This window comes from Asterias amurensis, chromosome 9 (assembly GCF_032118995.1).
Source record: "Asterias amurensis chromosome 9, ASM3211899v1".
Classification (NCBI taxonomy): domain Eukaryota; kingdom Metazoa; phylum Echinodermata; class Asteroidea; order Forcipulatida; family Asteriidae; genus Asterias; species Asterias amurensis.
Genome location: NC_092656.1, coordinates 9,706,307 through 9,720,616, shown reverse-complemented (window position 1 = coordinate 9,720,616; position 14,310 = coordinate 9,706,307). Strand labels below are relative to the sequence as shown.

The following is a 14,310-nucleotide window of genomic DNA, read 5'->3' as shown; positions in this document are numbered from 1 at the left end:
AAAGCTAGCGCAGAAATTCGGCGCTTGCACGTAAACGGGGAATCGTGATCGTAAGCGCAGAATTCGGTGGTAAGCAGAGCCATCAAATCAGGCCCTGTCCATACAGTCTTTTGTATGTCTGGTACCTAGCCTCTTGTGTGATAACCCCCTATTTGATTACCACACACAGGAGGAGTATGTGCACGAGGGTATCAAATGGAACCCGATCGACTACTTCAACAACAAGATCGTATGTGACCTGATAGAGGAGAAGAAGGTAAGGACAAAACTAGCTTGAACATCAGGGCCCAATTTCACAGAGCTGCTAAGCACAGAAATTTGCTTAGCATGCAATTTCTTGCAGAAAAAGGATTACCAACCAGTCTTCTATTTGTTGCATATTGCTTGTTACTGTTACTCAGCGGTTGTCTGCTTATCCTGAAAATCCTGTGGAAATTTGGTTGGTAATCCTGTTTTTATCAAGATAGAAATTTCATGCTTAGCAAATTTTTGTGCTTAGCAGCTCTATGAAATTGGGCCCTGATCATGTCAAGTACATGTATGCACCTTTGACCTTGCATTCATTTTACATGGAGATTCGCAGTAAAATCCTACACACCTATACGTTTGAAACAACTATGTACACTGTGCACACCAACATTCATGACATTATTCACGCTGAGTGCAGATGACTGAAAGTGCAGCTGACAAATATCACCTCAGACCAATCCAACACAGATATGGAAAGCTTACGTCACTGCACGTTTATTTGAATGAAATCATTGTATCCAATAAAATCACTGGGTCTATTGATTAAATTTTGTTATTTTCCTGCAGTCTCTCGCCAAGCACGATGAGCTAAGCTGTTAACAACTTGTATCATGCTATCAAGTATCTGTTAGTCCCTTTTTTGTAATTTTAGACCGGCACCACTATCTCACAAAAGAGATTTACATGGTGTCACCACAAATCTTACTTGCACGTACATGTACTTTGTACAGGCATGCAACTTTTCAGCTGATCAGCTGATTTCCTCTCTTTTTTTTCTTCAAAAGAGTGCCATAGTGAACTGACAAAATACTGTACAAAGTGTAATCGGCCATTTCATCTGCTTTTTTGCAATTAGAAAGTTTCATGTCTGTTTGTACCAGCTTCACACTAAAATAATAATAAAAATAATAATAAAAATAATAATAAAAATAAAAATAATAATAATAATAATCAGCATTTATATAGCGCCATCTATCTAGAGAACTAATGCGAGGCGCTGGAGAGGAAAAGAAACCGAAAACAAAGAGGTTTGTACAAAGAACAGGGTGTCGTTTAATTGTTATTCTCCTGAACAGGCTCCGCCAGGTATAATGAGTATTCTGGACGACATCTGCGCTACGATGCACGCAAAGAGCGAGGGCGCCGATGAGAAGTTGCTGCAGAAACTGAACGGAACTGTTGGTACCCATCAGCACTTTCAAGGTTCCAACCAGGGCTTTATAATACACCACTACGCTGGAAAGGTGAATAAAACGGGGCCATATTTTTTACTGCGTGAGGGCGCTCTCAATCACTTGCGGGGGTATATTCATTCATACCCAAAACACTTATCAAAGACTGGAACACATAAACAACACAGTCATCTAATCCATCACGGACCATACAGTAAGACATTTAAAGGAGAATGTTTATTGTCAAGTTGTGAATGGGTGGCCCCAAGCGTTTTGGTCATAGTGACCAAAGTATGATTCTAATTTTCTATTAGTGTAGAGGGACATTTATTTTGGTGAAGACGCAAAAGAACCCCCCAAAAAACTAATCTGCTGTGTGTGTGGTTATTTTCATTTCAGGTGACGTACACAATAAATGGTTTCTGTGAGCGGAATCGGGATGTCTTGTTCCCCGACCTCATTGAGCTCATGCAGTCTAGTGATCAGTAAGTCTGGCAACTTTTGTCGAAAATTTTTCACTGAAGGCAAAGTATACCTTTGATTTTTGGAAGCCATTGGATGGTTTCAATCATGTATAGTCAATCAATCAATCAATCAATCAATCAATTAAAATCAATTTATAAAGCGCCTAAATCAAAGGTTGCTCAAAGGTGCCGAGGCACTGGAGAAATAAAAAGTCATTGATGGTAGGCCTCCTGAAACAAGTGGGCTTTCAGAAGTGATTTGAACATGTTGAAGGATGTTGTGTCCTCGATGTGATTTGGAAGTTTTTTTCCAGAGTTTGGGTCCAGAAAAATGTAGCTGTAATATACATGTACATGAACAATCAAACAATACAAATTTCTTTTCAAAAGGCAGTAGCGTTTTTGAGGTTTCGCCAAAAATCCGGGGCGAATATTATGCCCACGCCGGAAGAATAATCCCTAAAAGGAATATGGAATTTGAGAAATGTTACTGACAGTAGCACTTCGCAGATTCAAATTTTGAGGCATAAAACTTGTGGCTTTTTACATAACCACATTACCGACGAATAAAATAACTCTCAAAATGCGTTATACTTTCAAACCCTGTTTGCTTCTAAACCGAAAGCTGTTGTTGTCATTTATTTTAAGGGTGATAGCCAAAGGTATACCTACCCTTTAAGAAAGCATAGTTCATTTCTTGCAGTTGTTATTCACATTGACATTTTGTTCTTGATGTGATTTTTTTTTCTCTCTCCAGCCCTTTTATTCAATGTCTATTTCCAGAGAAACTAGGAGCATCTGAAAAGAAAAGGCCAACGACAGCGTCGACGAAAATTAGAGTAAGTTGAACCTTCAATTCAATTCAAGTCAATATTTATTTCATACTACTCTTCTCAAGATATAACATATACAAAATTTCACATTGGTAAGCAATCACATACATGACATACATGTTATCACAGAGGATGGGGGAAATAGTTAAAGGCAGTGGACACAACTGGTAATTATTAAAAAATAGTTATTAGCAAATACTCACTTGGTAACAAGTAATGGGGAGCTGTTGATAGTATAAAACAGTGTGAGAAACAGCTCCCCTGGAAGTAACAAACATGTAGTTTTCGAGAAAGAAGTATTTTTTCTCGAATTTGATTTTGAGACCTCAGATTTAGAAAGCACACAACTTTGTGTGACAAGGGTGTTTTTTCTTTCATTATTATCTTGCACCTTCGACGACCAATTGAGTTCAAATTTTCACAGGTTTGTTATTTTATACATATGTTGAGATACAGCAAGTGAGAAGACTGGTCTTTGACAATACCAACAGTGTCCAGTGTCTTCAATCTACATGTATGTAAACCATCTATGTCTGCCCAGATAGTAAATAAAAAGCAAGTCGGTTCTTATCAGAACTGAGAAGTCTCCCCCGGATTCCGAAAATCCACTATCTCGGTAGTATAGAAGTCTCTCGAATTCCCAAAAATCTACTCCGCAGAAGTAGAATATAAAGCAAGACAAGTTCTCAAAAGAACATAATTTACCGAGGCACTGCCATTAACCGTTGATCCTTCTGCATCAACCCAACTCCCTGTACCTAAATCTTGTACCACCCACTATGGCAACCGTTTTCTTATCACATTGCACCAGTCTTATTGAACAAGCTACCCAACGACATGAGGAACACTCATTCTCTCAACACATTTCAGACTCATATCAAGAAAATGTTGTTTACTACATGTTGTTAAACATTTTTCATTGTCTTTTCTGTGGTGTAATACTGTTGATTGTCTTGTATTGGTGTACATGTATGTCAGTATGTCATTGTTTGTTTTTGTCATTCTTGTTGTACAATATAGTTTTGCTGTGTTTTGCCTATTCTTTTTAGCTTAATGTTTTTGTTTATGATATGTAAAAACACTGTACAGCGTTTTGAGATTTTTTATGTAAGATGCTATATTAAAATAAATTATTACTATTAATTATTTGTTTTTGTATTGGTGTAATTTCATAGAGTATTTGTTTACTTTTGTATTATCTTTTCTGTAGCGTCTTGAGTAATTTATTATTAGAAAGTGCACTTTATAATTTTGTATTGTTATTATTGCTATGACCGAGCAAGTAGATACACACGTACGTGTATGGTGGTACCGCAAACCAAATATTGATACCTCCTCACCATGTAAAAAGTGGAATTATGCCTCAAATTTCCAAATCTCTAATGTCTTGTTTACAGACTCAAGCTAATCTACTAGTCACCAGACTAATGAAGTGTACTCCTCACTACATCCGCTGCATCAAACCAAACGAGACCAAGAGACCCAGAGACTGGGAGGAGAAAAGGTATACACTTAAAGACAGTGGACACTATTGGTAATTGTCAAAGACTAGCCTTCTCACTTGGTGTATCTCAACATATACATAAAATCCCAAACCTGTGACAATTTGAGCTCAATCGGTCGTCAAGTTTGCGAGATAATAATGAAAGAAAAAACACCCTTGTTACACAAAGTTGTGTGCTTTCTGATGCTTGATTTTGAGACCTCAAATTCTAAAATTGAGGTCTCAAAATCAAATTCGTGAAAAATTACTTCTTTCTCGAAAACTACGTCACTTCAGAGGGAGCTGTTTCTCACAATGTTTTATACCATCAACCTCTCCCCATTACTCGTCACCAAGTAAGGTTTTATGATCATAATTATTTTGAGTAATTACCAATAGTTTCCAAGGCAACTATAAAGAGTACGATAACGATAACGACGCAAAGAGAACGCATTCCATTGGTTGAATAGGCGTGTGCGTATTCTGCGTGGAACAATTCAACCAATAGAATGCGTTCTCTCTGCATCGTGATCGTTACCATTTTCGTTATCGCTGCAGTGTGACTCGGCCATTAGGTTTCAAATCTTTACAGTGTCACTATGAAGATTGAGCTTGCTGAGAGTGGCTGAGGCACTGTGTTGTAGAAAAGAGTAAAAACAGGGATGAGAAATTTCAGACATTGTTTTCTTAATTCAGACAGTTTGGATCAACCTGGGCCAGAAAATACTGCTTAAACTTATTATGCTTAGCAAAAAAAAATGCAGGTTGGTAACCTTATTCTGGTGAGCTTAATTATTTTGTGCTTAGTAATTTTTGTGCGGAAGCAGCTCTATGAAATCGGCCCTGATGAAGAAAATCAGCCGTTATTTTTCCATGTTTATTTATTAAAACACTGCAATACAGCGGCTAAAAGCCGAAATGAACAGTTTACAAAATAGTCATTAAAAACATTACTATTATATTAAATAGTCATTAAAAACATTACTATTATATAAAAATTTAAAAAATGAAATATCAAATGTATAAACACACAGGCAACAAATTTGTGACAGAAAAACGTTAAAGAGTCACGTTGCCCCGGATCCGGTGAGTTGATCACCCAAAGTACATACAACTCTTGCTCTTTGATCTATTTCCCGAGGAAAATTTTCGTAAAAGCTGTGTGAAATCTAAACCACAGGGATGCTTTGAGAAGTATCTAAACCACTGGGGTTACCAAAAGGTGACAACGCCATCATTTCTGCGTTGGACCAAAAATGGTGTCCAGCAACCTCTGGCGCTACCTAGATTTAGAGGGTGATGGTGTCGGGTGAACTTGATTTATATAAGTGAATGTGTCACAATTTATTCAATCTTTCCTCATTTGTTTGATTGTTATTTACAGAGTCTACCATCAAGTAGAATACCTTGGCCTGAAAGAGAATGTACGAGTCAGACGGGCCGGGTTCGCTTATCGGAGAGAGTTTGATAAATTCCTTAGAAGGTAAGATATCTGAAAAAGTTTCTTATAGATATCTGAAGGATTTGGGATGGGGTAAAAGATGAAGGAGCGATAATTTTTGTTTTATTTTACTTTATAATAAAGATAAAATAATGTTAGCTGTTTCAAACTGCTGACCAACCAAAAGGAACTACATGTATGGTATAAATGCACTAAAAAAAAACGGTATAATGGCCTGACATTTCCACCTAAGGAGAGTCTTTCTCGAAGGCTAAACAAAAATTGTTAGAGAGTTCCAGCATCCGGGACCAGCAGCTGAGAGGGACCAGCAACTCATTTCACCATTTCACATTATTTTTGTTGTGACTTTCAGGTACGCCATTATAACACCAGAGACCTGGCCACAGTGGAGAGGAGACGTTAGATCAGGCATTAAGCATCTAATGAACGCTGTTAATATGGAGCCAGACCAATGGCAGCTTGGCAGGACTAAAGTCTTCATCAAAGCACCAGAGTCTGTAAGTACCAGTCTAAATATGCATTGAATCTAGTCTTGGAGTATGCAGTTACCCACTCTTGGAGTACCCAGTACCCACTCTTGGAGTACCCAGTACTTACTCTTCGAGTGCCCGGTACCCAGTCACTATTTAGTACACCATGTCACCTGAGTCTGTAAGTACCAGTCTCAATATGCATAGAATCTAGTCTTGGAGTACCCAGTTACCCACTCATGGAGTACCCGGTACCCAGTCACTGTTGTGACACCTTGTAACTGGAATCTGTAAGTACCAGTCTCAATATGCATAGAATCTAGTCTTGGAGTACCCAGTTACCCTTTGGAGTACCCGGTACCCACTCTTGGAGTACCCAGTTACCCACTCTTGGAGTACCAGGTACCCACTCTTGGAGTACCCGGTACCAAGTCACTATTAAATACATTACATGTATGTCACCGGAGTCTGTAAGTACCTGTCTCAATATGCATAGAATCTAGTCTCTTGCATACTTTGTAATCCATGTTACCAGGCATTCTTCGAAGAAATTTGGCGCTTGCATAGAAAGCGGAAAGCAGAGCCATAAAAATGAGGCCAGCACTGTACACCTCATGCAGGTTCTCATGTGTACTCCATATTACTAGGTGTACATGTACATAGGCATTTTTAATGCTTATAAATACAGGTAGCGCAGAAATTCGGCGCTTGCACGGTAAACAAAGGAGATCGTAAACTCAGAATTCTGCGGTAAGTAGAGCCATGAAATTGGGCCCAGCCGAAGGCCCATCACTGTTCACCTGATGCCTGATGCAGGAATTCCAACCTTTCTCAAATTATTTTTTTTACAATTCTTGCATTTACAGCTGTTTCTCCTGGAGGAACAGAGAGAGAGAAAGTTTGACCAGTATGCCCGCATCCTCCAGAAGGCTTTCAGACGTTTCAATGCGCACAAGTACTACCTCCGCCTTAAGGAACAGGGTAAATATTGCCAGCAAGTTCTATTGTGTGTCGCGAACATCCCCAAGCGATTTAGAAAGTTTTTTAACTTGCCATGTCTTTCCACAAAGTTTTTTTTTTTTAACTATTTTTTTTTTTTTTTAACTTTGTTTTGATGTGGTGGTACCATTGATTGCTCTTTTCAAATAAAAAAATTAATAAAAAATGCCTCGCAAGCCAGTCCGTTTCTCGGCATTTGACCTAGAAATAAGGAGGCTTATCTATGTATCCCAAGACTAACCCACACACCAGTTCATGTACCAAGTCCTTTTAAAATTTGCACAGGGACATCTTATTTTTTCTTAGGCATAAAATAATTGTATTTTGTCCATAACAACATTGACCATACATTTTTAGACTTGATATGCCTACTAAAATTCTTACATATAATGTAGGTCGACAAACGTCTCAAACGTACTCAAGCAATGGAGAGCTGTTGATATGTTGATAGTGTTAAACTTTGTGAGAAACGGCTCCCTCTGAAGTAACGTAGTTTTCGAGTAATTTTCCACAAATTTGATTTTGAGACCTCAAATATGATTTCCAAGCATCTGGAAGCAAGGCTGTTTTTTCTTTCATGTTTATCTTGCAACTTTCGACAACAAATGGAGTTCAAATTTTCACGGGTTCGTTATTTCATGCATATGTTGAGATACACACCGTGAGAACACTGGTCTTTGACAATTACCAATAGTGTCCACTGTCTTTAAAGCATGGGTAATGCTCTCTTCAAATGTCATTACAACTTTTTAATTACCTCTGTCAACAAATGACTCATTTTGCTTCATCGCATCACATTTTCTTTTCCCTCTGTGCAGCCTCTGATCTACTCTTCAACAAGAAGGAGAGACGTCGCTACAGTCTGAATCGTAACTTTGCCGGTGACTACATTGGGTTTGAACAGAACCCCGCATTGCAGGCTCTGACTGCGCGCAGGGAGCGCATCGAGTTCTCGGATAAAGTCAACAAGTTTGACCGTCGCTTTAAGGTAAAATTCACCGCAAAATGGTGGCCTAAACAAAATGTTAACATGGTTTATAATAATAATACCAAGACTTATAGAGCGCCTTAATTGTAATGGCCTCACATTTTCTAAATTAATCAAATGTATATTTTAATCAACACAGGTGACAAAGCGTGATCTTCTACTCTCCTCGCGTAACATCTACCTGATTGGTCGAGAGAAAGTCGCGAGCGGACCGGACAAAGGTCAAATCAAGGACGTGGTCAAGCGGTTGATACCTGTCGCTCAGGTTAAGAGTATATCCCTCAGGTACGAGATCATAGCAAGCTTTCGTTCCGTTTTCGTTCATGTTGGATGCTTGTCAGATTTTGTTTCGCAATTATGAGTAACGAACACGAAATGTATGTGTCAGGCCTACATGTAGGGCTAACTTTGAAAAACAAAGCAAACCAATTTCGACCTGAAACGTCATCATGATCGTACTAGTGCCAATGGACCCTTCCCATGAAATATGCTAATTACATTCACACATGCGTACAGACCCTTGGTTGGCAAACGCCAAAGAGTTGTGCACTAAGCAGACGTGCAATCATGTCTGCGTCACTCAGCCATTAGCCATGTACAAAACAGCGCGATGTTCCCTCATTGTTAGTACACACGCGCTGTGTGCATCTAGCATAATATTTCATGGGAAGGGTCTATTGTCCTGAGAGACATAAAAAAGGATTTTATGTACAAGGATATTGTGGAGAAAGATAAACAAGGCATGAGAGGCAAGGCAAGACAGATGAGCTGATGTGTGATTCAAGTACAACAAAAGATGTAAATGTAACACAGTTGATGGCCAAACTACACACTGTGATTGTGACATGTAAAACTGACTTTCCTTAGTGGTTCAGCCATTGGCTGCTCGTAATAAATCCTACATGTATACAACCAAATGCAACAATGTTGATGTACATTTTTTACACACAATTGAAAATACAGCTAATAATAATGGTACATGTACAGAACTTCTCCCCCCAAAAAAGATTTGCTGTCGTTGAAATCAACGGCTTACTTTCTTCCTCCACAGTATGCTACGTGTACAAGATGATTTATTTGCCCTAGACTTATTTACTGTCTTCTGGAGTCCACCTCTAAGACCGAGTTCTGCACTCTTTATAGCCCAGTGGCGGCAGTTTGTGCAGTAAAGACAAGACAGTTCTAGTCGCGTTGTGAAATCAGTGGTTAGCTAGGTGGATTCGAACCCACAACCTTGTGATTGCAAGTCCTTCAGTCTAACCGCTGGACGATGTTTTTTTTCTCCACAGTACGCTACAAGATGATATATTTGCCCTGCATGTTGAGAATGATTACTCTAGTCTACTTGAGTCCACCTTCAAGACTGAGTTCTTGACAGTACTCAGTAAGAAGTACAAAGATGCCGCCGGTAGAGACCTCCAACTCAACTTCAATGACACGTAAGAGTTATTGATTGTTATTACTACTACTGGATTATTTTTGTACAGATGGCATAGGTTGAATTGCACTGTACGATGGTATACATAATGAATAGGGTAGATGGCCTTAGCTTTCGATCCAAACCGGACCTTCTTCAGAGGCATAAAACAAGTACAAACAAATACATATCCATTTATAGCAAAAGAGAGGGAAAAAGGGATTAAGGAAAGGATCCAGAAAGAAGCGGGAAAATAACAGCCAATCAAAGTTTCTATTTCAGAAACAATATTGGTGGCTATGAACCAATTGGAGTGACTTGGCAAGGACAAAAAGGATGTTTAGTATGAAAGGATGGGACCATAAAAGTGGTAAATGTATTGTTCGACAACAATGCAGGGAGACATGAAAGGATAGGACTAGAGAGCAAGTTGCATCATGATGCAACTAACAATGGTCAATTAATAAGAATAGCAAGATCAAAGGTATGATGATTTTAGTTAATGGAGTTACAGGCACTGGACACGTTTGGTCATTGTCAAAGACCAGTCTTCTCACTTTGTGTATCCCAACATGCATGTACATGTACATGTATGCATAAAATAACAAATCTGTGAAAATTTGGGTATTCGTCATCAAAGTTGCAAGAGAATAATGAGGGGGGAAAAACACCCTTGTTGCATAAATTGTTGTGCTTTCAGAGATGCATAATAAAAGGCTTCATGCCTGAAGTATTTTATTGTTTGATTGAGAAATTACCTCTTTCTCAAAAACTATGTTGTTCGGAGGGGGTCGTTCTCACAATGTTTTATACTATCAAATTTGTATGCTAACAATTATTTTGAATATCTACCAATAGTGCACAGAGCCATTAAATGAAATAAATATTATACATATCTACATTAGGATTTAAAGACACTGTACACGTTTGGTAATTGTCAAAGACCAGTCTTCTCACTTGGTGTATGCCATCATAAGCATAAAATAACAAGCCTGTGAAAATTTTGGCTCAAAACAAGCCTGTGAAAATTTTGGCTCAAGTGGTCATTAAAGTTGCAAGAAAATGATAAAAGATAAAACACCCTTGTTAGTATTTGTTTTGAGTAATTACCAAACGTGTACGTACCTTTTAACAATCAAATGCTTCCAAAAGTAAAAGATAAACTTTGCCTTAAATCATCACCAGATTAATTTTCAGCTGACGGGTGTACCAAAGGTGAAGACCTTACAAATTAGAGGAAGACAAAACACCGAAAGCACTAATTTGACAAATATTGCCGACCATGTTTTTTTCCTCTCAGGATCGAGTTTGCCGTGAAGAAGGAGGGATGGGGAGGAGGGGGCACGAGAACTGTTCGGTTCACTCAGGGCACCGGGGACCTATCTATCAACAAGCCAAGTGGCAAAGTCATGACAGTCAGTATAGGACCCGGACTCCCCAGGAACTCACGTAAGACTTGCCGACTCACATTGAATATACTTTTTTGTCTAATGTAACAGATGGGTATTTGCATCGGGGATAATCCTTTGGGTTTCGCTCACAAATACACCGATGTCTGTTAGCACACTGTATACAAAAACGTATTTTTCATTACCATGACTTGTTGGTGCGTTGAGCGTATTAATGGATAGGTGCGACCTATAAAAGTGTGTTATTATATTACTCGGTTATTTCCCAAGCTCTGTGAAAAAACAAAATCACAGGCATGTTACTCGGATGGGGTTTGAACACACTGCGTAATAATTCTTGGGATTTTCCCCATAGAGCTCAAGAAAGTACCGAGTATACATTTACAGTGCTAACACTCATCGGTATGGGTAAAAAAAAATTAAATTATCATCCTTTTATAAGTTGGCCCCTAATCTCCCCCCTTTTCCTACAAGGCATTCTGCCAAGAAGCTGCCACAAATCAAGTCATTTCAAGTTTGTCAGTACTCAAAACCACACAATACTCAGGCTCCTAATATGAGTTGAATTCCCGGACACCCTCATGCTAAGAATAAACAGTACAACCTTGCTTAACCCTTTAGACATGTTAGAGACCAGGGCCCAATTTCATAGAGCTGCTAAGCACAACAATTTGCTTAGCATGACATTTTTTCCTTGATAAAAAAAAAGGATTATACCAACCAAATTTCTTTTTACTGGTATTCAGCTATTGTTTGCTTATCCTGAAAATCACTTGGAAATTTGGCTGGTAATCCTGTTTTTATCAAGGAAGAAATTACATGCTAAGCAAATTGTTGTGCTTATAGCAGCTCTATGAAAGTGGCCCCTGAGGACACAAACAGCTTGTTACCAAAATGCTCAGCGCAGCTGTTGTAGCCCCGTCGATCCACTTCCTCTGAACCCCAAAAGGTCAAAGTAAAGGTCATGACCTAAGAATTTACATCTTTCACTGTTTCCCATGTTAACATTGTATCCACTTCTCTAAAACAAAACAAAACAGCATTTCTGGTTTGTATACATTTTCCAGACAACTTAACTTACTATAATTAAGTGTTGTTATTTTTGTTTATTTTTGTAATAAATATCCAGTCGGAACTGTGAAACCCTTCATAAAATGCTATAAATTAAAATACTAAACACCTCATTGCTTTTTGCTTTTTATTGTCAAGTTATAAAACGACTGGGTTAAACTTAATGATTTGGGATGGACCAAAGACAAATAATATTACTAAGCAAGTTTTCAACCATTAACCTATGGTTTATATTGTCAATATCTTTACTTACTGTGTCCCATTTTACTGCTTAACCTTGTAATGATACTTAACGACAAGCTTGGGTTATTTTTTTAACCCAGGCCCCGGAGCACGGCAGGTCCAAGTCTCCCAGGCTGACAGGCGAAACGCCGGACCCGTGGGTAATGGAAGACCAAGGAAAGCACCCGGACGTCCCCCACCCTCGGCCTCCTACGCCAAGGTCGATAAACCAAAAGCTGGGCCCTCTCATCGTTCGCCACAGCATAGTAAGTAGATAAGGAAATTTAGATGTCTCTTCTTAAAGGAATAAGCCTTGTTTGGTAATTTTCAAAGACCAGTATTCCCACTTGGTGTATCCTAACATATGCATAAAATAACAAATCTGTTAAACTTTGCATCATCCCAAACTTTTCAAAAAGTTTCAAAAAATTGTTTGCATTATTACGTTTGGGCTAGTGAAAAAAACTTGCAGGGTACCCAAAATTTATTTGACCCCCAAAAAAGTTAAGGATTATGTGTGTTCACCTCCCGTGACAAAAATATTTCAGTCTTTTAATTTTTTCAGAACCTCATCACCCCTGAATCTCCTACCCTCTACTCCCAACCCTCCTCCCACCCTTCCCATACATGAATTTTTTTTTTCAATTCGAAGACGTTATACAAAGGGTACAGACACTCATCATTGATGAAGGACTTGGAGTTTGATCAAGTGCTTTCTTCCTTTAGTTCTGACCCTAATTGCCTACCCTCCTCCTCCCCCCCCCCCAATCCTTTAGCTGTTTTTGTAGATTTTAAGACAGTATACAAAAAGTGGGGACACGCATCTTGGATAAGGAACTAGGAGTTTGATGTAGTGTCTTCTTCCTACAGTTCTGATCGTCCCCTAATTGATAAGTCTGATGCCCTAGACAGCTCGGCCACAAACACTCTGCGTCATTCTACATACGTGCACTCACACTTATCTAACTATACAAACAGACTGATCGAGAACAAACTTTTCATTTGATAAAACACTAAATTTAACATTCGGATGTGTGTAACCCCGCATTCGCTCACAAACAAAATATGGAAGTAGGGAATTAAGCATATGACTTGATTGAGCTATTTTTGTTTGTGAATGATAAATGAAACTATATTGGTTATGCACGCAGTTGTGGAAGACGCTAATTATTCATGAATAATTTAAGGCATTTTGCTTGGTGGATGATCGATGTCTGTGTTTTGGGGGAATCGCAACAAGACATGTGAGTGTGATCTTTCACCGCCTTTGGGCTTGAAAAACACTGTATTTGATCTCGGCCCAATTTTAAAGGAGTTTTGCTTACCTTGGGATGGGACGTACATGTAAAGCCAATGGTCCCATGTGTTGTGTAAGGCATGTAAAAGAACCCAGTGCACTTATCACAAAGAAAAGGGGTTCGCCCCGGTGTTCCTGAGTGTGGCTGCTGTATGCGCCGTAGCACCTTGTAAACCCTAAGGTGCTAAATAATTGGGTCTTAGAATTCATCACTGCAATAACCTACATGTATCTTTCTGAAAGTTTGTTATAATCAGCGCCTTGAGTACCTTGTTTGGTAGATACGTGCGCTATATAAGACTTTGATTCTATTATTATTATATGGTTACCAGCCAAGCTTTCATGTCACATGTACAACTGCGACTGTTAGCCTGCTTAGCAGAAAGTTGTTAAGCACCACATGTCTTGCTCACCAGAATGCGTTTACCAGTCAAAGTATCATGTCACATGTACCATCTACATAGTGCAATCTTGTGCAACAGAAACAGATGGTTTACCAAATTGCTTCTTTGCTAGTGCCAGTTGATGCTTATAAGAAATAAATTAACCATGTTATGATTTCTTTTTGTATGCCGCAAGTCCCTTGAAGCAATAATAAACATTATGGATTTTCCTATCGTATCTTGCGCAACAAGCACAGAATTTAGGTGTCCTATACATTGCCAGTACCTGGCTCTCCGCCAGTAAACGTTTAAGAAATAAATTGACTGGGCATTAAGTTATATTTGAATGACGTAAGTCCCTTGAAGAAATAATAAACATTATGCAATTTTC

The 14,310-nt window shown here is 38.7% G+C and overlaps 1 protein-coding gene across 1 annotated transcript in view; it reads left to right on the top strand.

Moving 5' to 3' along the window:
* The window catches only part of LOC139942370 (unconventional myosin-Ie-like), a 50,051-nt gene that overhangs the window by 25,365 nt on the left and 10,376 nt on the right, over nucleotides 1-14,310 (top strand). The window contains exons 11-23 of the mRNA XM_071939233.1: nucleotides 170-256; nucleotides 1,326-1,493; nucleotides 1,821-1,906; nucleotides 2,643-2,724; nucleotides 4,116-4,222; nucleotides 5,586-5,684; nucleotides 6,016-6,160; nucleotides 7,000-7,114; nucleotides 7,951-8,120; nucleotides 8,260-8,405; nucleotides 9,410-9,559; nucleotides 10,838-10,986; nucleotides 12,341-12,505. Of these exons, the coding sequence (XP_071795334.1) occupies nucleotides 170-256; nucleotides 1,326-1,493; nucleotides 1,821-1,906; nucleotides 2,643-2,724; nucleotides 4,116-4,222; nucleotides 5,586-5,684; nucleotides 6,016-6,160; nucleotides 7,000-7,114; nucleotides 7,951-8,120; nucleotides 8,260-8,405; nucleotides 9,410-9,559; nucleotides 10,838-10,986; nucleotides 12,341-12,505 (1,669 nt within the window). The remainder of the gene's footprint in view (nucleotides 1-169; nucleotides 257-1,325; nucleotides 1,494-1,820; nucleotides 1,907-2,642; nucleotides 2,725-4,115; nucleotides 4,223-5,585; nucleotides 5,685-6,015; nucleotides 6,161-6,999; nucleotides 7,115-7,950; nucleotides 8,121-8,259; nucleotides 8,406-9,409; nucleotides 9,560-10,837; nucleotides 10,987-12,340; nucleotides 12,506-14,310) is intronic.